At 38.4% G+C, this 26714-nt stretch overlaps 1 protein-coding gene across 2 annotated transcripts in view; it reads left to right on the top strand.

Annotated features, from left to right (window-relative positions):
- The window catches only part of ror1 (receptor tyrosine kinase-like orphan receptor 1), a 114369-nt gene that overhangs the window by 67065 nt on the left and 20590 nt on the right, over nt 1-26714 (top strand). For both annotated transcript variants that reach the window (XM_020702460.3, XM_078946621.1), the window contains 3 exons: nt 6681-6737; nt 12601-12891; nt 13090-13123. In XM_020702460.3, the coding sequence (XP_020558119.1) occupies nt 6681-6737; nt 12601-12891; nt 13090-13123 (382 nt within the window). The remainder of the gene's footprint in view (nt 1-6680; nt 6738-12600; nt 12892-13089; nt 13124-26714) is intronic.

Genomic DNA, 26714 nt, shown 5'->3' with positions numbered 1-26714 from the left:
TAGTGGTTTTATCTTATTCTCGCTGATGTCAAATCTCACTCACACGGCTGCTTCCTTCTTTCTCTGAAGGTGCTTGTGTCTTTCTTATGATGGTATATTTTAGAAAAGACAATTAATTATAATTTTCAATATGAGTGTGAGAAAGAAAACCTAATAACTCATACATGGAACTATTAAAGTAAAAGTTTCACTTAAAAAACAAGCTATTTAAAAGCTTTTTTAAAGATAACATCCCCAACGAACATGTTCCTTCTTTATTCCATCTTTTATAGTTTTGGAGAAGAGCAAATGTAGTCCGAGCTATCCTTAAAAATTATATTCACATTGAAATGCCATCTATTTATTTTCATAACTATGATTTTCTGTTGTTTTTGAATTCTTAATCAAGTTGGCACGTGTGACTCTTCCTTTTTTGTGAAATTAAAGATGTTTTTTATTTCTCTGTCATCATTCGGTCAACCTTATTTGCCAACTTCCAAATCTATCCAAACTAAGGGAGTAACGTTGGACTCTTATTTTCATAACCTATTTATAGGAGAGATTTTTTTGGCGAAGCTTCGTCATGATTGACAGGGAAACTTAATGGAAATGCTCTCGGTTTTCTGTGAGGTGGCAGGGCTCCATCTCCAATGTGAGACTGCAAAGCCAAAGAAGCCTAACAGGATGCATTTACTGAGGGAATATCACTTGCAAGCTTGACACTCTCCCTCTACTTTTATCTCATCATTTTTGTTTCGGCAGGCCATCTCCCCACCTTTTTTATTCCCTCTAAACTTCTTCACTTTATAGTTTGTTCTCTGATTTTTATTTTTTATTTTTTTTTGCTGCCCCGGTCATGCTTTGTCTCTGGCATGCAGTCATATTCTTTGTGGCTGAGTGTATACTTAAGCATCAGCCAGTTGGAGCTGACTCAGTCATAAACGGATGGAGACGTGACTTCTCATACCCACTTTCCCAGAAATGTTTTAGTAATAATCTGACGGGTTTATTGGTCAATTTCAGGCTGTTGAAAAGTGGCAAGAGTTCTCAATCCTAGTTTTTTTTAAAACAAAATATGAAACATTTAGCACAGATATTAGTCTTATTTTTTTCATTTTTGTAAAAAGGAAATTAGTATTTGCTCTCTAATGAAATTTGAATTTTAAAGTGTCTATTGAATTGTTTTAAAAGATCCTATTTATAGATTATAGCTTTTGTGCTAGTTCTGGTTACTTTGACTTGCTTAAAATGTGATGTTAATCGAAAAAAAAGTTCTTAATTAGGTATTTTTTGGTTCTTCTCTATGTAATCCTACATGCATGTTGTGCTTTCGTGCACAAAATTATCTGATAGATGAAAAATAAATTCAGACGTTAAGGGCTTAAAGTCAGCAGCCTTATCTGTTTTCCAGATTTCAAATGTTGTATCTTCTCTTTCTAAACATTTTACTCTAAAAGTTTTTAAGAAAGCTAGCTTTGAAGTAATTGCACCCAAACTCCAGCACAGGACAGTTTGGCCTCAATCATACTTTTTATTTAGGAGAATAAATGTACAAATGCACTAAATTCGAGTGACATCATGATAGGCTGTTCTGTCTATTCAACATAAGCTGTAGCACAGTTAAATTGTTTGACAAACTAGTATTCAGGTGTGATGACTCTATACACATTCCACAGGCAGGAGAACATCCAGAAGATGACCTCTGCAGATTATGTCTGATTACCTCTGGACAGAACCCGTCTCCTTGGAAGCGATCGGGTTTTCCAGGGAGCTGAGGGCTTGCACTCCTGCACACTTGCACCAGACCTGTCAGGTGAAAACAGATGGTCTGCACAGTTGGTGGTAACATACTAGTGCGCATTCCTCACCAGTATGCTTGCACCGCTGGTAACCAGATCCGAGGGGAGCCCCACCCCAAAATGGACCAACCAGTCCTTTTAGAGGGGTGCCTCCCAGGAACAGCAGGGGCTCGTGTGGAAGTTGACTGTACATATGTGACAACTGAATGACGTCAATTAATTACAATTTCTGTCAAAGAAAACAGACAAATATGTATAAAATATGGTGGAATAATATAAAAATTTATGAGGCAGTAAACTTTCCAGCGAACTCGAGATGGAATCTTTCAGAATCTACTTTAAAAGGATTGGTTTTTCAGTGAATGGTAAAGTTTGTTTTCAAAAGCTACCTTTAGAGTTGAAAATGATCCTATACCGACATTGCTGGCTTGAGTAACGGGTTTTTTTTTTGCACGTAAAATCACTCTGAATAAAGCCAAAATATTCAAATTGTTTAAATCTGGTTGAACTTCATATTTCTCCAAAAGGTTACGATCCTACAGCAAACAACCATAGATCCTCAACTCTACTTCACTTTTATCTACTGCAACTGTGCTGCCGAGATATTTTCACTTCCTGGTGTGAACTTCTAATTTTAGAAGACTGACTGTACAGTTGCAGTCCTGTTGCAGTTTTACTGGTTGGAACTTGTGTTTCAGATAATATGGCAAAAAGATACCTTAGACTTTGGATGTTAAAATTTAAGATGGAGGGGAAAAAAAATGGCTTTATTTGGTTTCCATTTGCCACCTAACGGTGGTTGAGTTAAACATCTTGAGCAGGTCATATTTTTTAACTTATACACGGTTTATCTTTCTTTCCATACTTTTCACTATGGAAGTCAACGATGCTTTTGAGTGGATAAAGTTTAAAATTCTAGAACTCTGTACTTGATATGATTTAGAAAATGTAACTTTTTTATGGTAACTGAGATGACATTTATGCTGTTTTGCTTTAATATAACGTTATATTTATGTATTTGTGACTGCACATCCAAAAGTATTTGTAGTATTTTAGATTACACTTAAGACTACATTCTAATTCAACCATATGGTGGTCCCTGAATAAACTTAAAGATTTCCTTTCATGTTAGGGAAAAACTTTTGTAAGTTGAGCTTCTGAGCTCCCCTTCCCCTCACACTCACACAAGCCTGTGCTCTTATAAGGTTACAAAGAAAGCTATGGAAGGGTGGATGTTTGTGTGTGAGCTAGTAGTTCCTGTGTTCTTTGGTCCATGATGTCCACAGGTGATTGGTCCAGGACTGAGCCTTCTATTATTCCTATTTTTACTTTAACTGACTTCAAAACAAAACAAACAACAAAGATGAAGGTATTTTTTGTAATAGTTGTCACTTTTCTTAATGGTCTTCCCTTGTTTTACTCAGCCCTTTATTACTCCTCTACAAATTGGATTTCTTTTTTTCCATGACACAGTGACTGTGATTTTCCACTTATTTTTCAGTTATACCAGTAATTCTCTACTGCTGTTTAAATCGTTCACATTACTTTAAACATTACTTGCTTTATCTGAGTTTTTCTTTTCATTTATTGAATAGAAAAGCGATTTATGTAAATACATTTTTCTCTTATGTTTATTTTTAATATGTCTTTCATCTATTTAGGGCAGAAATGTTGCACTGTTTAATAATTTGGTTAACCATTCTCCAGATGAACCTACAACTATAAAACTAGTTCACTTTTCCAGCTAATAGAAATGGCAAAAGACCTTGGAAGAGGCCCTAAAAAAAGAGTGGGGGAGTTCATACATCAGTCTCACTTCCCATCAACCACCCTGGCTCAACACACTCACACCCCTTGCACCATATAACAGAAGCATATACAGTGCAGAAAAATGAGAAGATTTCGGATTTTGTTACACTTTATTCTTTTCTGGTTCTTTACTCTTTCTTGACTTGATTTCTTACAATCTTTTCTGTCTTCAAGTATAAAGCTGTGCTCTAATTCCCATGTGCCTTTGTCACAATAACGTCACAGTAGCTTCTAAGAGCTTTAAATCGTTCTTCTCATGTAAAGATTTAGGGTCTGGCCTCTATAAAAGGTATCTTAATTTATGTTGTTTACATAAATAACAACATGTAAGGAGACATTCTTTAAGTTTATGTTTATTGAAACTTAGCATTTTCGCCTGGGTAAGTATTGAAATAGGTTCATTTTTTGAACATGAATTCAACTTAGTTTTCCATTTCCATTTAACTGCCCATTTTTTAAGCTAAGTGAAATAACTAAGTGTTTTGCAGCATAAGCAACATTTATTTAATATCCCGTTTTTCTTCCTGGATACTTTTCTAATTATAAAATATGTTATTGTTTTAAGCCTGTATAGCACTTTGCTTTACTGTTGTATGGAAATTGACTTGTAAATAACGTTTGATTTGATTTAATTGGATTTATCAAGGAAAAGCCAGCTCTGAAAATGTGAAGGACACTCAAAAGGGGACACAAAAATGTTTCTTGTTTTTGGGATACAGCGCCAAAAATGATCATGATACCCATCAGAGAATGAATTAGTAGATGACAGTTTTTGTTAATAGAGACTACCGGTATTTAAAGCTAACAAGAAATACCATGCAGATTTTTTAAATGTGTGGGACATAATCCACCAGATTTAATTGATGAAACTGAAAATAGCATCTAAAAAAGAATATTTGAGGTTTTATTAGGGTGGATTAATTCATACAAGTATTGTGGTGTGTTGTTGCTTGTTTCATTTAATGTATGTACTTCTTAACTTAACACTTTTGTAGGTCCAACTTCCCCCTTACTCAGGATATGACAACCTGCAGAGATTATATAATATCAAGTCATAACTATGTAGAATCATGACACTCTTAGAGATTTTTTTCTGTCTTACCTTTTGAAGGTTGATTCTCCAAGTTAAACTTTTAGCTTTTACGTACTTGCACAGCGATTCTTCTGGGATAAAGGAGACCAGTGTTTGCTTTAATCATGAGTTGATTCATCAATTGCAGTGGTAGGTTTGTCTGATTGGAAGATTGCAGGTTCCACTCCCACCTTGCACGCCCATGTGTCGAAGTATCCTTGAGCAAGACAATGAACCCCCACCTTACCTCTGCTGGAAGGTTGGCACCAGTTTTTAGCAGCAGAGCCACCATCAGTGGGTTTGTGAGTGTGACTTTGAGCCTTAGAGGAAGGTAGAAAAGTGCTACACAAGTATACACCGTTTACCATTTTACCCATAGAAATATAACCAAAATCTCCTCGTTTACATATTTTTTGAAGAACTGACAAAGGTTTCTGAAATCCCAAAATTCAGTGAATATACTGTGTAATCTTCAGAAATAATAATAAATAATGGACAATAACTAAGGTTGACATCCTTCTGCTGCTGTGAAACACAAGAAAGCTAATCTCAAAATTGCTCTGCTTTTCAATCCAGATTTTCTTGATAATCATCTCAATGAAAGGCAGCAGATGTGACCTCATTAGAGAGGGAATAAAGTGGAAAGAGATTTTTTTCCAGTTCATAACAATTTCTATAAAAAATCCTATTTAATTTGTGAACAATGTAGTGATCTAGGCCTCCACCGTGTTGTTCGTATAATCTTCAACGTAATATGGTCTTCGGTCTTAAACTTCTCCTCAACCTTGTCTCGTTATTTTCCCCATTTCCAGCTGTAACCACTTGAAGTCTAACCTGGCTACACTGAACCAATTCTTTTAGTAAAAACCATTGAGCTGCAACATCCCCTTTTTTATTCTTTAAACAAAGAAACAACAGACTTCTTAGAGTCCATCACCAATAAACAGTCAATTCACTTTGAGTCTTGAAGTTCTTGTAAAGCTCTTTCATGTTGGAGGCCTCTTCAAACAAACCGGTGCATGTGTTTCAGTCCCATTCAGCAGCAAAACTAGTAAAAGAAATTAAAAAAAAAAAGCTGCTGGCATGTCAAAAGTAAAATTAATCCCATCGTCACAAGACACTGGAAACCTTCAACCTGCTGTTGTGAGCTAGTTGTAAAGCTTGTTAGAGAAGATGTTTGGAATCTTCTCTAACAGGTGCAGAGGCCTACAGCCATGGTCATTAACACAGCTCATTCACAAGCACCACCACATTGCAACCATCCTGACACCGCAGGTGTGAAACAGCACATTATCACTCAATTAGTGTGACCTCGTGTCAGGCGCCTGGTCTTGTTCGTCTGCAAACTTTCTCTTTATGAGCTGTCACCCTAATGGCACAAACACGCCCTGTTGTTTAAGTTGTTGTATTTGGACATTTAAATTCAGATTTACATTAAGATTAAGATTTCTGCACAGATTTTATATTTTATCTTGCTTTTTTTTTACTTCACTGCAATTTTCCGCTCTTGGCTAACAATTATTTTTGTTCATTTAGCATGTTAAACAGAAATACTGATAAACAATATACATTTTTATTATTAGTAACTATGGGAAAATATGTGTTTTTTCGGGTCTCAAAAATCAGCAGTGATGAAATTCCCTCAAGGTCAAAGCCAGCACAGAAATGTCCCCTTTTAAGTATTTAGGGAATCACAGATGACCTGCATCATCTCAAACTGAAGCCCATTTTCTGTCTCGTCCCTCCTCTAATAAAAGCAGAGGGCGGCTCTGTCGCCACCTGCTAATAACAGAGCATTAGGTCCACATGGCCTGTTGAGAGGCTCCCTGTTGTACATTCAAACCTTTGATCTGTGCCAGCAAATGTGCAATGCTGAGTTGTTAGTAACTGTTTTTATTTTTCAACCATTTTATTTTTTGTTGCGTAAACAAAAAATTAAAACTGTTAAATGCACATATTGTTCTTTACCTTTTGATATGTCAGATAACTGAAGGCTTCTGTTTCATTGTGTCTTTTCTCAGGTGCTGAACTGCCACAGGAGCCCAGTATGTTAGCTGCCACTTCCCTAAATAAAACAGGTGACTCAAACGCACGCATCTACTAACACAATCCTTGTGCTTTCATTTGCACTTATAAAAACTTCCAATAATTGGGTGAGAATGATGTAACTTCAAAAAGTCGCCAACTGTCACAGTGCAAAAAGAACAGAAATGATTTTCAAAACACCATAGAATACTTTCCACTACTTGTCAGCACTTTATGTAGAATAAAGTAGTTTATAAGCTTTTGTTGCTAGTCATTTTTCTTGTCCACTTTTAAATGATGAACATTTCCTTTGCAATCAGTTAACAAAAAGCTCAATTCATGCTCATTCATTGTCCAGTTTTTTATTTTGTTTCAATAGAATTACTTCCCCTCTTTCTCTTTTGCTGGAGGAAAATACCAACTTTAATACATTCTACCTTCAGTCTCTATTGGAAGTGCTGTTGTTCAAACTCAGATTTAGTGGATTTTCCAAGTAAATCTCGCTAATTGTCCAGATGCTTGTATTTCTCAGAGACGCCATGCACAGCTTAACTGTCTCTGGGTTCTAAAATACAGTCACATTTATTGCAAGTATACGTTTCTGTTGGTGAGGCGGAAAGTACTGTGTAATGTAGAGTTTGGTTCGTGTACATTTGGATGTGGGTGTACGTGTGCTTACATTTATGTGCCTACATGTGAGCTTTGATTGCATAAATCTACTGAATAGAATGTGGGCTGATGACAGGGTACAATTTAGCTGCCTGCCACATTAAAGGGACGGTCAGGAGCAAGGGTTTGAGTTTCAACATGCTCCTTGTGTTAAATACCACAACCCTCACCACAAGACAATTACACACAGACTGGCTTTTTTACACAGACATTGGCAGGACATCGTTGTCCTAACCCCCTCTCATCTTCATTTTTGATCGTTGGTCTTCTCCTGTTGTGTGTTTCCTCTACCTCATTCTTCTCCACTTCTTTATTGCCATTTAATATAACAGTTAATGAAGTGTGCAGGAGCAGAGTTTGTAAATCCATTGTCTTTTCCATTTACTCAGCTAATGATTTGGTTATAAAATGGCCGGTCTTGGCCGTTCTGTCTAGCCAATCAGTTTTCACTCTACTTAAACTGAATAGGAACACAATGGTTTAGCATTGACAAGAAGGCAGGATTGAGTTTTCAAAAACGTCCTATTGTTTTAGTAGAACTTTTTTGTTTCATAGATTAAATACTCAATAAAAAAAATCTGGATTTTTGAGTCAGCCAGAGTTTTTGAAGAATCAATGAGCAAAGGGATTTTGTTAAGCAGTTTTCCCATTAACTGAGTTCCTCCAAGTCTGGTTGTTTTATGTTTGTCATGATCAAGCACTTCTTGAAAGTGTATTTTTGGCACAGATGGTGTAAGAACTGCTTGGTTTAAGTAATGCAGTCATGACTGCCTATATCTCAAAAGTTTTGCTGTGAACATAAATGGTAGTAACACCAGGGTAAATGAAAACAACAGCAAAGAAGAACAAGAAGGGTGTCTGTGCAAATGCTAACAAATAACTACGGTAATAAATATTTCCTTCATTCATATGCAGCTGAAAAACAAAGACATTTTCTTCTTTTTTGCATGGCTTTAATTCATTAACGTACCTGTAGATAAAAAACAGATTGAAATGGACATGCAAGCTAGTTTCCACACTCTTATTTACGTGAAATGTATTCACAAACGTGCAAGAGAGTGGAGAAACAGGCTGCTGCAAAGCATTGAAAATCAGAAAATGATAAACAGTGAATAAGTTTGTGGATTAGAAAAGATCATGGAAACAAAATGTAAAAGACTCCAATGAGCTTGGAGTTTTAGGATCTACACTGAAGAAGTGGGACTGGACAAAAATCAAAGAGCAAATGATCTTTAAGACCCACTACAATGAAAATCGTGTTTTGGGGATTCTTGTGGTAAATAAAGTGGGATAGTGGGAAATAAAGGCAAGTTTATTCCATGCCAACAGTCCCACTCACAGCTCTAAGGCGAATTTCTGATGAACTCTTACCGCTCTGCAGAAACAATGTCCAAGAAAATGACACAGGTTTTTCGATTTTGCCTAAAAATGGCATATTCATACTTAAAAGTCCACTGGGAACGCTTTTACAGTAGATCAAAAGATAATTGGAGTGGGACTTTAAGAGGGTAGGAGTTAAAAATTGTCACACACTTGTACCAACTGAGGATTCACAGGATTGTACAGCGTTCCCTCTTTTTATGCTGTAAGTTACATTCTAAAAATAACCTAGAATAGGTGAAATGTGTGAAGTAGGATTACAGAGGTTTAAAGGCCATTACATTCCTCACTACAAACTTGACATACTTTTGCCATACAAACATGAACATTTTCACACTTTTTTTCTCTTGTTTAGACTCTTAAAGTTCAAACAATCATAGAAACATAAGTCCTGCATAACAGTTTGAAACCAAAGATCTGCTCGCAACAGAACATTTTTTTTCCAACTTGCCCTGTCCAACAGCTGGGCAAACAGATGAGAGCTGAAGGCCTCTTGTGTTGGACATATTTCACTTTAACAACAGGGGTTATGAATATTCTGACAAACCATAGGTATGTCTGAATAAACCCCTTTTGTAATCAAGGCCAAACTTTATTCATTTTAAACATATTTGAAAATATATTGTGTTGGATCGGACGGAGAAGGAAAAGAGGGAAGATGAGAGTGGGATGTTAGAGAGGGGGTATAGGAGGATGATTATAGAAGGGTGGGGGAAAACCCATGAAGGAGCATAAAGCAAAAATTTTCTGGATGGTTATACTCATTACAGGGAGGTTCAGATGTAATACAAGTCTATAAGGGCAGGGCATGTCCACACACACACTCAAATGTTATAAACATACATATTGGCTCCAAAATGGTCATATGTCAACATGTACACAATACAAATAATGTTCACACATGCATACCTGTGCATTCAAACTTAATAGTGTAAAATATTTCATTCAATCACGCAAGCTATTTGAGCACAAGTGAGCTAACACCTGTGCTCAAGGTAGTGTTTATGTTCTTCTAAAATGGATGATGCAATGTAAAAAGAAGGAGGCATAGTGCCCAGTCATCCCCACACCAAGACCCCCGCCGCAGCAGCCATAACCCCCCAACACCCACGTGGCAGTGGATAGAGAACAACCGTCCCCCGCACAATCACATCCGCCACCCAGGCCAGGGCCAGCAGGTCCACCACGGGGCCCCCCAAAGCCAGAGAGCAGGGAGGCATGGAGGACAGAGAGTGCAGGCCCCAGCCCAACCAGGAGACAGCCCCCCCGCCGCGCCAGGAGACCCCAAAGCGGGGCCCCACCCCAAAAGAGTGCCCACAGCCCCAGACAAGCACCCCAACACCACCCAGGAGTTCTGGGCATCCCCCCGCCCCAACCCCAGGTACGATGTGATCCCCGGCTCTTGGCCTTGCCAAAGAACTCAGGGATCCCTCTCCCTGCGTGGAGAGAGGGCCGCCGGGCCCAGGAAGCCAGCACCCAGAGAACACGGCCGCCGTTGCCAAGGGCCCAGTACCCCCTACCAGGGATGGGGGTAGGGGACAGATGGTTCGAGGTCCCATCGTCCTAGTGAAATGCATATGTGTGTGTTTGTGAGGGTGTGTGTTTGTATGTGTGTTTGTGAGTGTATATTTTGAGGAATAAAGGGTGTGTGTACTAAGGGGATGCAGTTGCACAGTTCCTAATAAGAGATTATATGAGGAAGAGGGTAAGTCAGGGACTGTCCCCCAGTGGTCAAATAGCTGTCCCCCGGTCCCACCTAGCATAGGGGCCATGTCGCCTCAGCCCAGGGGTCCCATCCCCCGAAGCACAGACCCCCTAGGCCCCCCAGCAACCTGATCACATTCTGTATAGGTGACGCAGCATAAAGGAGATTGATTGACAAGGTCTACAGCCAATCAGAATGCCGAACACGCAGAAGTAGCTGTTAAGAGAACATATAATATATATATAATATGTTTCATATTTTTAGAAACTTGGTGGCCTAAAGGTTCGGGGCTCTTCTGTGGTTTAGATGTAGGGATATATGATTTGAGATGTCAGATGAACATTCAGGAATCAGCAGAAGCTTTAATTGGGGGTCACATCTCAAAACCATTCAATCTTGGCCTTACTCATTAAACCTTTCCAAATTCTCTATCAGCCCCTCATGTTTTCAGAGCTTGTGATGTTTCTTCTCTCTGATGATACGCATGCATCCATTACTACAGCATTCCTCTGTTCTCTTCTGCTTTTTGTCTGGCACCACAGTGTCTGTTTTGTTAGCCTCCTACACTTTGTTGATCTGTATCTAGACGGTCCAACAAGACCATGACAGGATAGGATTTGGCACAACCTAGTTCCACCTTGTCCTTTGAACATCCAGCTCAATATCATCCAGATAGTGCCTGCTAGCTCCTTAGAGCCTGCTGTTATTTGCTGGGGTCATCAACTTGCCCCTAAAGTCTTGTCTGGTGTGGTAGATCAAAGCCCTCTGTTAAACTTACCCTGTTTCTGTGCAGCCATTATCAAAGTCTTGGTATTTACTTTGTGTCCAGATATTTCCAGGAAATGTTGCTTTTTTTTTCTATATGAGCCAATTTTTTAGGCAATTAGTGTAATGAACTGCCCCAAAATATTAATTTTCTAAAGCCACCTTACTGATTTGTCATCTCTGGGCAGTTGTGGATTACTCAAGAGCAAAAGGACAGTGGGAGATTTAACAAACTGGTTCATTAAATAAACTACAAACATGACGTAAAACTTAAATCTGAAAGAAACTTAAATAAAGAACATGGGACAAAATTCAAACATGCAGGAACTGAACCTTCCATAGCTGAGGAAAATATTGCAAGAAAGATCTGTAAATAAGCAAGAAAACCATGGGTTCCCCACAAATAAATGGTCGAACAAAAACACAGATCTGTTTTTTTTCTGTCTTTTAATTTTATTTATGTAATTTTTTTGTTACCATTTTACTTTTCTTTTTTTTTTTTTTTAAGTATGGATGTCACCATTGGGTGTATCGTCTTGGCATCAATGTTTGCTTGTTTGATTTGTTAATGTATGTATGAATATTGACAATAAAGGAAAAAAAAAAAGGCCAACTCATAGATGGCCATCGGTCACGAGATAGAATTTTTGCTTTTTTTACATTGATATATTGATATATATTTGTTTGTTTTTATGTTTTTCTTTTGTTTTGTTTCATACAATCCTCAAAGCATGTATTTTTTTTCACTTGTGACACTTGAGGATCGCTTATAATTAGTGTGTTGCTTGAAAATTTAAAAAATTAGGAAAGGGAAGCTCAGATTTGTAATAATTGAAGACAACAAAACTTGCTGTTTTGATATATTAAAAAAAATCACGTTTATTTTACTAACATCCCTCTAATCCATTAGGTTTGCAGCTGTCCTTATTAAAAAATGTAATGTGTGCATGTTGTAGCTTGTAGTAGCAGATTGTGCCTCTGGTTTGCTTACCTATTTCCTTGCTTAGAAATACTCATATTCCTCTGAGATTCCCTTCTAAATGATCTTCCTCTTTTACTTGTTTTGGCCCGTTTCATGTAGCCATAAGCATTTCTGCATACCTGAGATGGGTTTCAGGGTTGAGGAAACTTTCCAAAGGTTTTACATGGCATTAACAACTTTGTTTCCCACATTAACCTCTTAGTAGAGTTTCCAGAATGCCTTTTTTCCCCTCTGAAAATTATTAAAGTATGGCAATGAAGTGGAGATAGTCTGACACAAGTGCTTTTCTCAGTTTTTGTCTTTTTGACAGCAGTGTGTCATATTTTGTTAGTAATGGTAACTCAGGAATGTGCTAATTTGATGTCTTTTAGCCTTTCTTCTCATTTTTTTTTTTTTTTACTTCTCTGTCTTCCAGGGTCACCCTTTATCCGCATAGATGCTCCCATGAATAATATAACCACCTCTCTGGGCCAAACGGCTGAGCTCCTTTGCCGGGTGTCTGGTAACCCACAGCCTGAAGTTCGTTGGTTGAAGAATGACGCCCCTGTGGTGCAAGAACCACGGCGAGTGTCCATCCGATCCATGCCCTACGGGTCACGCCTGCGGATTCGCAACTTGGACACCACTGACACTGGCTACTTCCAGTGCATGGCCTCCAACTCAAAGGGAAGTGTGTCCACAACTGGGGTGTTGTTTGTTAAATTCGGTAAGAAGACTCCAGCTACCAGAGCTCTGATGTTCTTTCCCTGTGACAGAAACCTTTTTCTTTCTCATCCTTTCAAGCTACAGATTACGCTCCACTTTTTCCATCTTTATTCTTTGAGTAGTTGGCCAATTGCACAGAGAAAATCTGAAAGCAATAGCGTTTTTGTTTGTATTAAAATATCTTGGCTTTCTTTTCCAGATCCTCACCCTACACCTCTGCCAGGAAGACCGATGTAAGTTCCAGTCTGTCAGCTCATTTCTCTATTTGTCATTCCTCTTAGACAAGACACACTAGTTGCGGCTACAGGGAGTTGATTTGTGAACAATTCACAGATTGGAAATAGTCATTCGACTCTGTTTTTGGGTTGCTGTTTTGAAATTACTCAAGGATTTTTCCAACTTTTAATAAAAAAAATTTATTACGTTTTTTTAGTGAAATATGTCTTTCGTTTTTAGATTAGATAGAAAAGAGAAAATGATGTATTTGAGCTTGCAACATGCTTAGGCCATCCCTTATAAAAGGAAGGTAAATAACACCAAAATGGGCCAAAATAAGAGTTTAAAATTAAATTTAAAGAGCATTCGGTAACATATATCAGAGTGGAGGAAGGAGAAGACAAGTGGGTTACAACGTGTGCATGACATGGAGGTGAGAGACATGAAGAAGAGGAGGGAAGAGCAGAGGACCAATGAAAAAGTGCTGTGTCTTTTAATGGAGTTGAAACAGACTGTGGGAGATCATGAGATTATTTCGGATGACTTGACTACTACAGCCAGTTAGGGGTGAAAAAGGTGGAGGACTTTACGTACTCAGAATCAACAGAGTTACAGAGAGTGTGGGAAAGAAGCAAGAGGTGTCTGCAAGTTGAATGGCTAGAGGAAGGTTTTACTTGTGATGAAGAGGTTCAGCGAGAATCAAAGGAAAAGTGTAAGACTGTGGTGAGATCAGACATGTTGATGGCTTAGAGACTGTGAGAGAAACATAAGGCAGAGCTGGAGGTGGCAGAAATGAAGAGGTTGAGGATCTCTTTGGGAGTGATGAAGATGGAGAGGATCAGGACTTAATCCATCAGAGGACCAGGTCACATTAGAGGTTGTAGAGACGAATACAAGGAAGGAGATTAATACGGACAGGCAATATGTTGGTAAGAGGATACTGAGGGTGGAGAAAAGAGGCCTGGAGGAAGACCAAAGATGACAAAGACATGAGGAGGGTTAGTGTAAGTGAGGAAGATGAAGCAGATTGGGATTAGATGGAGGCTACAGGCTGCTGTGGTGACCCTAAAGGAAGCAGTCGAAAATCAAAGAAGGGAAGATTTATGATTCCTTAAGGTTTGTAAATGTGAAGGGAACAGTTGTACAAGAATATAGGGATATGAACTTTAGGCCAGGGAATGGCTTATAACATAATTGAATTGCATTTAACTTTCAGCATTCAAAGGATGTGTTTTAAAAAACTAACACTCTTGTCTCGTTTGTTTAAACTCTTGGAGAGAAAAAACTTTAAAAATGTAAAAGGTAATTTGTTAAAAAAATATGCATTTGGAAAAATTCATTATGGAAGTAAGATGGAGTGATGAAATGTTTAGTGGGAGTGTTGCAGGAAATGATGAGGCAGCTCATTTGGCCCAAGGTTCACCAGCATGAACTATACTAGGTTTACAGATATTGTGTGATATTGTGCAGCCTTAAACTTGTGCATTGAAATATAATCTTTTACGGTTCTGGCAGTCATTTAGGCATCTTTAGTACAGTCTTTTATGCTCTCTTTTTTTCTGATTCAAGATAAAACGTACAAGCTTTTCTGGAAGCTCTTCCATGTTGCAGTATTTTAGTCAGCTTTCAGTGAGAGCTGGGAAGTCCTTTGCTACTCAGCCAGCCACTGAAGCTCACATGGTTCAGATTTGAATGTTGTCTGTTTGCACTCAGTTACAGTTGAAATTGGTGCAAACAGGTTCTGCACAACAGGAACATCACAGTTCCTGAGTAAGTCTAAAAACAAATCCTGTCAGTAAAATACGTTTGGATGATTTAAAGACAGAAATTAGCCAAAAAACAACTTATTTTGACAACTCAGTGTAAGCATTTTGACTTTTTAAAGACAGTACTAAAATGTAGCTCTAATATTTTTTATCTATAAAAAAGAAATCACCAATTAGCTGTCAGCTGTATATATGTAAAGCAAAGCCAACCACACCGCTGATTTCTTCGGCAAATAAAAGTAGCAACAAAGTTCCTCCGAACTTTTGAAGAAACACTGCTCCCGCAATCAGCATTTCATTTTTATCTGGCAAGTATCTTTTGGTTTGTTTTGACATTCCTCTAATGTTACTGAATCAAACTTTTTGAACTCTGCGTTCATCTGATTCTCAAAGGATCAAAGGCCTCTCACTGGATGTGGGAAAGCTCAGTGCTGTGTTCCATATAATGTTATGTGTAACTGAATTGCAATCACCATCAGATTTATTTTTTTTATCTGTACATGTAAATACAATTACATTCTTTAAAAACTTTGCCTCCAAGCAGCAACATAACACTGTTGTGCAGCAAAATATAGGAATATGTGCTTAACTTAACAAAACATTTATCCAAATTGTTAGAATTTTTCTTTAAAGCCAAGGAGCCACAATAGAAGGATAGGGGAGCCACATGAGCCTCAGGTTGTAATTCAGTCCCCTGGTTTAGAGACAGACTGAAGCATGTCTCCTCTCAATCATCTGCTTCTGCCATTTATTGGTTTACCTGCTTGGATATTTCCTCTGCAGACACACACCTGGTTGGTTCTCAACTGTGGTAGTTCGTCCTTAAATGGATCAGAATGGAAATATTCATCAAAAACCAAAAATAAACCAGTTAAACACAAATTAGACAAAATATAGAATTGAAATGTAAAATGGAGCAATCAACCAACAAACAAACATTTTCAGATTTTGAAAAAAAAATTGTTTTTAAGTTTCTTACTTCTCCATTGGCTTAATTTGTTTCTTTTATTTTTTTATTTTTATATATTTTTTAACTTTCCAGCTCCAAAGTTTGAAGATCTAAACACAAAGAGCCTCAATGAATGATTTCTACATGGAGCAATTCAAGTCAATCAGCATCTCTCCGTGTTTCCTTCCTGGCTAACATTTGGAGGAAAGTGTTGGAGTCCAGCAAAGACCGCCACAAGTTATTACTGCCATTACAGACTTCATTGAGACAGACAGGGCCCTCCTTTGACAGCAGTAGAACTGCAAAAGTCTTGTGCCAAGGCGTCACTGCTCCTCGTCGTTAGTCTTACACACATCTTGTTAGCTGTAAAGTTAGGTGGCAGCAGTCAGGAAGACAAGGTCAGCTAATGATGACAAGTGAGGACCTATGCCTGCTTACCTCATGGTGCAGCTGTTCAAGCACAGAATATTCTGCTCCTGGACTCAGAGGTTTTGGAATGATGTCCGGTGCCAAAATGGTCAGTTTTATGAAATATACACGTCCGCCTCACCTTTGATGCCGTTTCTTCCTTAAAAAATGGGAACGCACTGTGACTTGTGTTTTGTTTGGATAGAATATCAAAAAAAATGTTAAAAACATTTTGAAAAAAGAGGGGAAACGTTTCCTGCCACCCACGTTGAACCTGAACACAAGATGAACTTGAGGTCCTCTGTGCTGTCTTTGCTTCGGTCTGTGCTCTGATTTCCAGTCCCTCCACACTGGGCTAGAGTACTCACTCTGCGGTGCACAGAACAGTACTTTGTGTGTGTGTGTGTGTGTGTGTGTATGTGTGTGTGTGTGTGGGTGTGTGTGTGTGTGTGTGTGTGTGTGTGTGTGTCCCCGCCTGTATCCCCTGAGTTTGGTTTTTGAGAGCAGCCACAGGCTAACTGAGAGCTGGAAGGTTCAGCTCTCAACTCTGGCAGCCTCAGAGTTCATAGTAACTGCCTCAAGACAAGAGGAGAGACAATGCGTCCAAGCACATCTGAAATGGAGGGGGAAAAAATCAGCTTACACTCGTGAGTCATTCAACGCCGCTAAGAAGAAATGTCAAATCTGAGAAGAAAAGCTGAAATTAAGTTATCTATTTTCATCTCAGCATTGCAATTTAAGAAAGTCTTTCATGTCTCTGCATGATCGCAGTGAAGTTGACAGGAAAAGCCTCCTGTTACATAGCAGGCACCAAGTTTTACTGTGCAAAGGCCCAATCATTCATTAAAACAGTTTTTTGTAGAATCAAGTCTTTCATTTTTTGATCCAGGCTTTCAAAAATCTGTTAAAATATGTGATTTTTTTTTTAACTATGATAAATGTTTGCAAGTTGGTGGACAATTTTTCAAATTCGAATGTAGTCGAAATAAATCATCTGCAGATTATTCACACACACCAACATGGTTCACATCAGCTGTGATACCATTTTTATTTACATCATGTTGCATTTGTGTGTCAGATTTGATCCTCACATTTACACATACATAGTTTACTTAATGGCACAATGCCACTCTGAGCCACCGTACTGAAACGATGAAAAGCAACACAGATGATTATTATTTATCTGAAAAAAGTGGCAAAAATAAGCCAAACTAGTATGAAAGTTGTGCAGCATAAACACATTTAATGTGGCGTTGGTACAAACCATTTGCGGTTTTGTCACAGAAACTTTTGCTCTTCCATGGTTCCCATTCTGATCATCTGCGATTGACTACTTATTTAAATTATGTCCCGGATTCCAAAATCGAAAGTGCTTTGATTTTGTCAAAATTTAGTTCCTATAAAAAAAAAAACTACTTTAAAAAGCAAAAAAGTCAAATAGTTACACAAATTAAGTTAATATTAAAGGTCACTTTAACCGATTATGGGAAATTTAGGCCTAAATAGGACCACTTTTAGACATTCTATAGGCTGAATAATTAGATGTAGAGGGATTTTCTTTGCACACAAGGTCTTTTTTGGGGGGGGTTGGCGATTCTTGTTCATTTTAAATTTTAAAAGGGCAAAGTTTGAGGACATCACAGCTAAAAGGAAATTCCAATGAAGTCAACTCTAAATTAAAGAAAATTGCTTGACATTTTCAAAAATACATTGGTTTGTTTATCACAGACCAGTCTAAAGTTAATTTACAAAATTAGAAATCATACCTGCGAAAAGGTTCAACTTGATTAAATGGATAATTATGTTATTTGGGAAGGGGAATTAAGATTTAAAGAGCGGTCCGAACAAAGACAAAAACGAACAATTTTAAACTCCTGAGGACAGGAAGACATTATTGGAAAGTTGATGGAATAAAGTCAAGGTTTTACTTTAGCTCATTGACATTTACAGATTTAGAACGCATTCTTTTTTCTCCTGACCAGTAAAAGAATGAACCAGGCAACAGTGACACGCAATGCCAGAAAAAGTCTCCAATTGGAAAAGGACTACACTAAATTTACTAGATTTTACCTGACAAGAGGTCAGGGGACTGAATGATAATGTTTCGATATTGATAATTCATGTCTTTTGCTATTGCACATACATTTTTCAAGATTAAAAAGCTGAAGTTTAAACTTTGGGAGTGATTTAGGAGCTCTTTGGAATGAACCTAAATTGTAAAACTGTTTCACAGCCAACTAGTGACAAAAAAACTCACTAAATGATGACTACATTTCTATTTTAATCTCTTACTTATAAATAATTGTGCGCCACATGCCTTTGTGTCTATATCTTAAAACACCAGAAATGTTTATAATCTGAGATTTACTTTAGGGAGTTTAAATTTCTAGATTACCAGGGAACCTTTATCCAAGACCAACTAACAAGATTCAGCTTTGTGTAGCTTCAAGACAGGTTTTGGCAGGGTTTAACTCGGCAAACATCGTGAGTATTGCCAGAGGGTTTTGGTTTTGTAGAATCTCCAAAATGTGGAAAATCCAGTTAAATGATAAAACACTGATTCCAGTCCTGTGTCTAAATTAGTGTTTTCCTATAAAAAATCATAGCAGTGGCTGTCTTTGGTGGACAAGATTAATAAAGTATGTTTAGAAAGTATCAAACAAGATAAACATTCCTACCGGTCTGTTTGCTGTTTTTGGCAGTTTGGAGTATTTTTCTTAATGTGTTGGAATTGGTCATCTTCCCTAAAGTCACAACACTGTTCTGTGAATTGACTACAAGCACACAGCTTTGAAATAAAGGAAGGTTGGGATAACAGAAGGTGGTTTGAGCTCTGGCCATTGGTACAGCGGGTGAACTGAATCCCTTAGAATTATGCAACATTTTTAGATTGGATCTTTAGGTTCTGTCTGACAAATTCAACTTTGATCTTGCTTATATTGGCAGTTATTGAAAAAACAAATCACACTATGCCCCTCTGTAACTTATCTGTACAGCCTGGGTCAGCCGGAAGCAGGCCTGAAAAAGTATTCTCATTTTTCTTTTTGCCGCTGTACTTTCTTCATTGCCAAATAAGTGAGTGACGGAAACCATGGGAGAACTCAGGGTGTTTAAAAACAATGTTAGCAGAGTAAGAGAAGGTTGGTACCATTTAAAAAAAAAAATGTTTTCTTTGGTTTTGTTCCTGGAGGATCTGGCTGAGGTGCGGTTTGTTACGTGTGCAGACAGGAGGCTTAACTGTTAGCTCTGATCAGAGACTGCTAATGACTTGTACAGCTGAAGAGAGCAGAATGAAGCTGGGTATTACTTTGTTTACAAAGGAAGATCAAGCTGGATTGACTGCTAGCATTGAAGTCCCACTCAAGTCATATTTTGATCTATTATAAAAGTGTTCCCAGCAGTCTTTTAATCATGATTATGCCGTTTTAAGGCAAAATGAAAAAACTTGTGTTGTTTTCTAGGAGAAAGTTTGTGCAGCGCAGCAGAAATTTGCCTCTGAGTTGCTTTGGAAGTAAGTCTCTGCTGATATTCCATCATCCCTTGTTGATACTCTGTCCCACTAGCTTCCAGTCCTCTACAACCCCTGGCTAATATTAGCTCAGCAACGAAAATAGCGAGCACTATCAGAGCTATCCAGCTGTACAGTTTTGAGCCAGATGCCAGCTTTGACGAGGAAAATGAAAACATACATGGATCTACTTTTCTGCAAGTGGATGTATCAGAATGGAGCAGAGAGGCTTTGACCCACCTATTTTGAACATGAGAGCATTTTCAAACATGTTTTAATCTGCTCATGATTCACTATGATTTGAATATAAAAATACTCAGAAAATTTTAAGTTTCAATTATTTTATTTATGTCCTCCATCAGATAAATGCCACAAGAATATGCTAAAAACGCCAAAAACTAAATTTTCATTGATTGGGTCTTTAAACATTTGGAGGTTGAACTTAAACTAAAGGTTTTTGATGAATTTACCTTTTTCTTTTGAAATCTATCTGAGATTTAAAAAAATGGATGCTATGTGAATTTTTGAAAGCATTTAAAAGGTGAGTTGTGTGAAATCAATCAGATTTTTAGTCCTCCTAGTTCTCTAAATAATTTGATCTCACTGCCCAGAATATTTTATCCATTAAACGGCACCTATTAAATCACAAACAGCAGCCCACACTTAGTCGTAGAAAAAGAGAAAAAAGATCTTGCATTAAGTAAAATCCATCGCCAGATGAATACCAATGTTGATGTGCTTGCATTGGAGGGCTGCTTTGAGTATAACTGCTATAGTGTGTTAATAAAAAAAAAGGGCTCCACCGGTTTTTAATGGGATGAAATAATTTCCTAACCCCTTTTATTTCTACTGCTCCCATCAGGTTTGGCTTCATTTTTTTACATAACCAAAACAGTTGGTGGATATAGAAGTGCTTAATCTGACAGCAGCTATAAACATGCTTTTTGCAACACGAGCGCGGAGCCTGGAGTCTCTGTCTGTGTTTATAATACAGGGGTTTTCTCCTTGTTTGAAAAGATTAATACCACTACACCCTGGCTGTCGAGACTGTTTAAATTTCCCAAAACTTTCCCCGCCACTTTTGACTCAACACCAGCAACAAAAAAAAACAATTACAAAAATAGCAGCTGTTTTTTCTTTTTCCCCTCTGCTGTACCTCTTCCTTTCAGCCCACCCTGTACGGGTGATTAAAAGACACAGCAGATTTAACAAAGGACAGATTCTCTCCACTCCGTTTTGTCTGGATGTGTTTGTCTTTTATGTCTTTTTACTTTAGACATCTTTCAGTCATCTTTCAGTCTTTCATTTCAGCAATGAATGCGAGATACAGAGTGCTCTTTTCATTTATTCCTTAAAAGATTATCAGATCTATAATTCATTGCACAAGCATCAATTCACTCTTTTGTGCAACTGGACGAGTCAGAGCGATTATTTCAATCAGGTGTGTTTATCTTAAAAATAGAATAAACACACATTTAGAGCAGGTTCCTGCTCTACCTGAGCATGATTGGTGCACATACAGATCCAGCATATCTGAATGGGACTGTGTTGCAAGAAAACAACTGGCTTCCTGCAGATGGCTCTGTAATAAGCCAGCTGTCAACACATGGGATTAAATGAACCCCAGACCAGATGTTGGTACCTTCCAGACAACCCTTTTATGTGATCAAAGATTTAAAAAGTTATGATTTTTGCTTTAAAAAAGTTTGTATTGAAATGGTGTTTAGTTGGACTATTCAGTACAATTCATATCAATTCAAACTGGGCATCCCTGGCCTTAGACCCTCCTTCTCAGTAAGGAAAACCCCTAAAAACAAAATGCCAGATTCCAGCGATAAGAAGAAGAAACCTCAGGGATATCCACATGAAGGAGGGATCCTCCCCCAGGACGGACAGGCAATGTACCAGAACTCTTAGAGAATAATTTGCTTATCTAACTCTACAACTATATGTTTAAAATATGGGCTTGGTGGCTAAAAGCTCTACCTCCAACTGTACTTTTAGAAATTCTGGGAACTACAAGCAGTCTTGCATTTTGAGTGAAGTGTTTTGTTTGGTTGGTAAGGCACAATGAGATCTTTAACATACCAGTAGTTGCCAAGTTTGCAATGACTTTGAAAAAAAATCAAGAGGTTAGTTTGCTTAGACTTGTTTAAATGTTCATTATACATGTTTATTTGTGCTGAGAATGCAGAGCATTTATTTCTCCTTCACACTATTTGATTTGTCATGACTGGTAATTAAACAGTATAAATATTTTGTGGTGAGTCAAAATACTTTATCTTGCAAAAATCATGACAAAGAAATGTCTCTATCTCTACCTGAGGGGAAATCAACAAGTTTGATAATATTCCTGCAGACTTTGGCAGCTACGCCTTCCCGCAACGCAGCAGTTTTAATATTACAGTGGAGCTTGGCTTAATAAAGCAACTTCTCAGTACAAATTCCTGTCAGGTTTACAAAGTACTTACGCTGTATGGCTACAAAAACACACTGTTTTATGACAAGGCCCTTTTTTGACATCTTGGTAACTTCCCTGATGTGTTCGTGCTTCTTCACCTTTTAACCATGTGTATTTAGTTTCCACTTTCCAAAATCACCCTGAAAAAAACATCATTGCTCGTGTTTTTCTAGACAAAACCAGATTTAGCCATTTCCTTGGCACACTTTTTCAAAAGATTAAAGATAATATGTTATCCATGACTAAACATGACTCTATTGCTATTTTTACTCAGCTCAAAGTGGCACAAAATTCTCTGCTAGCTTCAAAACGTTAAATTGTAAAAAAATGCTTCCAAGTATCCCCAAAAGTTACTTCATTTCCACAAGGGCCCGTATTAGGTAACCGTAATGGTAATATTTTGAAAAGACACGTGAATAAAAGTGATGAGACAAATTCTCCTCAAACCCCAAAGTCTGGGATGCTGCATTTATTTGGGATACTTAAGGTGGAGAGAGGTTGTGTGGAAATCCAAGTCTGCTTTTTCAAGAGTCAGCCTCTTTAGCCACTCAACAACTCTTCAGCGTGCTGCATAGTGGGTGCTGTTTTTGGTTACAATAGGCTCTTAACTCAGAGCCAGACCTTGTGTGTGCTGCATTGAGAAACTCTGGATTTCAGTTTCACTCCTGCTTACTTCAGTGCCAGTGTCAACACCGCTGTGGTTCTCAGATGCCGGCCAGAACCAACGATGATTTGCTCCACGCCACAAGTACTGAACCCATTCAGACTGAGAGTGATAGTAGACCCACTCGGGTTATCCAGCATGCTGATGCACTGTAGTTATGCTTTTACACATCAGACTAATACAGGAAGTTATCCAGAAATGTATCCACCTTTGGGCTCACTATTTTCACTCTGATTCTTGCCAGGAACAACCTTTTAACCCCTAGTTAAACTGAGAATAGGGGCGATGGGTTTTGCAAAGTCCCCACTTCACCTAAAAGCTATTCATCTAACATTTAAAATGAGGTGCTGAAGGTTTCTGGGCAAAATGTGTACATTATGTTGAATTCATACTTATTTTTTTGAAAAGCAAAGGCATCCTTTTCCGCCTCCGTCTTTTGTACATCCGAGTCGCCTCTATATAAAACCACACGGTTACTCTTAGAAGCCGTTCTTTTGCAGATGTTTAGCTAAGTTCTCAGCGGGGTCTAATTGCCGTCTTGTTGTGGATTCTTTTTAGGGTGGTGCTGATTGATTGGGAATCAGGGCCCTAATATGGCTCATCTGGGACAGGCCCTTTGACACGGCCCAGTCCCAGGGCACAGGCACTGTTTGAAACCAGAGATCCTGCCACAGCCCCCTCCCACAAAGTCTGGTTACTGGTTCCTGTTGAAGGTTATTTCAGATCACAGGGGGCTTTACACACGTGCAGTGTGACATTTGCAAATGCACACGCGGGAGCTGTCCTGATCTGTAGACTGCTTTAACCATTAAAGCAATTTACATTATTTGTCCTAGGGAAGGGAGCAAGCCAGTTTTTACATGTTCTGCCACACACCACGACTTTCTTACACAACTCATTAACAGAGCTTTCACACTCTGCCTGGACATGGCCCACTTCCTGTTTCCTGTTTCCCAGATTCCCATGTAGGGGATCCCGTTGGCAGGTCTGGTCAAGGTCAGATATGGTAAAGTCTGTGGTTGAAGAGGCTGTTGGTTTGTGTGCGCACATGTGTGTGTTAGTGAATCAAGCTGTCTCCCTGAGGGTTTCATTGCATATACTGGGTATATGGAGTTTCCCTGAACTCTGCCCACCACCTTCCATGAGCACACACACACACACTAGTGCACAGAAAAAGACACACACATGCAGAAAGGCATGCACAGAAAGTGTATTTTATTTGCCTTTAGACGTGCTGTGGGAGAGAAACAGACATCCACAGTTTACCTTTAGAGTTTCAAGGTATACATAGAGGCTTTTGTTTGCAGCTTGGATCTAGAACCAGTGTGTTAGACGAAAAGGATATTTAGTAATTTGTTATTTGCTTAACAGAATCAATGCAGCTTGATGCTCAGGAGATTGATCAAAGATGCCCTTTTCCTCCATCCATGGAGGTCATTTTGTCCACCAGTTTTGTAATCATTTGTCTTGGCGCCCACTAAATTGCTCTCGTCTGACTTTAAGGGCATTGTGAGACTTAACTACATAGGCTGAGCTTAGTTGCCTTTATGGTTGGGTCATATTTGGCTTTTAGATTCAGTATTAGCAGTATTACAGAAAAAAAATCCAAATGTTGGCGTCCATATAGTGCAACCTGGGTTGCAGGCAGGTGGGAGTGATGTTGATGTTAATAAGAGGAGATTTGATGTCGATTTGTTGATTCATGTGGGTTTTGAAGATGACAATACATGGTGGCCCTGAAAGGCAAATTACATCAACAAATCACTGAATGCAAAAACATATAAAATATCACAACAACAAATCAAATAATAATAAAAAAACATTTTAGAAATCAAAACAAATTTCCAGAAACCAAAATGTAAAAAAAAATGTTTTGGGAGATTTTCTATTTGGTAGCTGTAATGGTTATCTCTACCACTGCCCCACAGCCACCCCAAGAGGGACATCACCTATTGTATGATCTTTTCTTTATCTCCTCTTCCAGAAAACTCAAACATCTTTACCCAATCCGTGATGTCGCACAATGCATACTTTTTCCGGTTTCTTATTTTCTTTCATTTTTGCCAAAAATGTTGAACTATTCCCCAAAACTGCATTAATACACCTCGGAATCTGTAAAGGCAGATGCCAGAGACAATGGTAGCAATGAAACATAGTGTTGAAGAAATGCATGAAGACAGAATGAAACATTTGCCGTTTTGTCAAAAAAAAATAAACGCTTACCAAGATCTTGACAAAAAACTTTGGCCTGAAGTGAAAGCTTTCAAGAGCCTATTAACACCCTTGTTTTAATGTGGATTTTCTTTAGTTAAACTCTGTTTCTTTTCCAGTTCCAGCAGAAACCTTTGACAGGCGTGTTCGTAAAGAGAGCAACTTTACCTTTCTTGTGCTATACAGTTCAAAAAAGTTCTTTAACAGCCCATAATCACTCTTATCAAGCATTATTTTTCCTTCCTCAGGAAGCTCTTCGCCTGTCTGAGCCTGTGCTTTCTTGCTTCTGAAGCCTGTTTTGTTGCCAGTCTGTAAAAACATGTGTCCTCCTGTCTTTTTTAAGTGTTTGCCTTTGTGTCGTCAGATTGATATCTGTGGTCTCTGCAATAAGCTGTCATAAATCATACAGTCAAGTGTGTGAGTGTGTGTTTTTTGGGAGGAGGGGGTTATAAATGCTTCCTAAATCACAGAAGCAGCACTGCTCCCAGCCATTTTCCCCTTGTTCTTCCTTTTTCTGTGCTTCTCCTGTCATTATTTCCTCACTGCTGTCTGCTAGAACCTTCAACTCAATTCAAGGAATCCCATCTAACATTAATGTGTTTATCTTTACCCAAATTGTCAGCATCAATCTAGTTAAATCCACTCGCTTCAATGTAATCAGCTTACAAGACTTCTACGATGTGACCTTTGTTTGCCATTTGATTGCATGTATCTTATGAGAAGCCACTGGGCTTATATTAGCTTTTTTGTATTTTTAAGGAGTCACTTTACCTCCTGTCCTAATTGACAGACTGACTGACACCTTTACTGCACAGTAACGCCCCCATTTAAACCCCTCCGGTGTATGTCATCAAGTCAGGAGTTTTGTGTAGAGTGACAGGATAGCTTTGCTGAAATTTTTAGCATGTTGCCTCACTGCTAGTGTGTTTGTTTTCTTTATCCTTCCTGGTAGGCATTTTAAGGAAACTGCTTAGTCCAGCACATCAAACACCAGCATTTATATTTGTGAGTCATTATGTGCAGTTGTCGATTAAATCAGCATTCACGTCGCATTAAATCAAGCGTGAGCGTAGTAGAATTTTTCAGTTTGAGGTTTAAGCTTTAAAGACCCTCTCTAATCATCAATTAATCTATTATAAAAGTGTGTCCAGTGGTCTTCTATTTATGATTATGCCTTTTCAGCCAAAATCCAAAAAACCTGTGTCATTTTCTGGGACATAGTTTCTGCAAAGCAGCCGTAGTTCATTAGAAATTCACAAGAGGACCTGGCTGCAGACATCAACATCCAGTACCGTAAGTCCTCGACCAGAATTATTTTAACTATGCTTTTTCACGTTTTAAGCTTTATTAAAAGCTTTTTCTACAATTCAGAACACTTTGGGTTAGGGTTAGGGAAAGTTCTATAAGTTCTGCTTATGGCTGATGATGTCAGGCAGCACCTTGTCTGTGGCCAGGTCTCTCTCAAATTTCACTTCTGAGTTGTGGGCGGGACTGTGGGCGTCCCCCAATCTATTTACGAGCTCTTCCATTAGCTTACAGCCCCTCACAACCCCAACCTAACATTCGAGTGCAACAAAAAAGTTAAGCAATATCGGAGCAATCCAGCCGTACATTTTGAGCCAAATGCCAACTCGGATGAGG

This window comes from Oryzias latipes, chromosome 4 (genome assembly GCF_053564925.1).
Source record: "Oryzias latipes strain Hd-rR chromosome 4, Olatipes_Hd-rR_3.1".
Classification (NCBI taxonomy): Eukaryota; Metazoa; Chordata; class Actinopteri; order Beloniformes; family Adrianichthyidae; genus Oryzias; species Oryzias latipes.
This window is presented reverse-complemented; position numbering and strand designations above follow the sequence as displayed.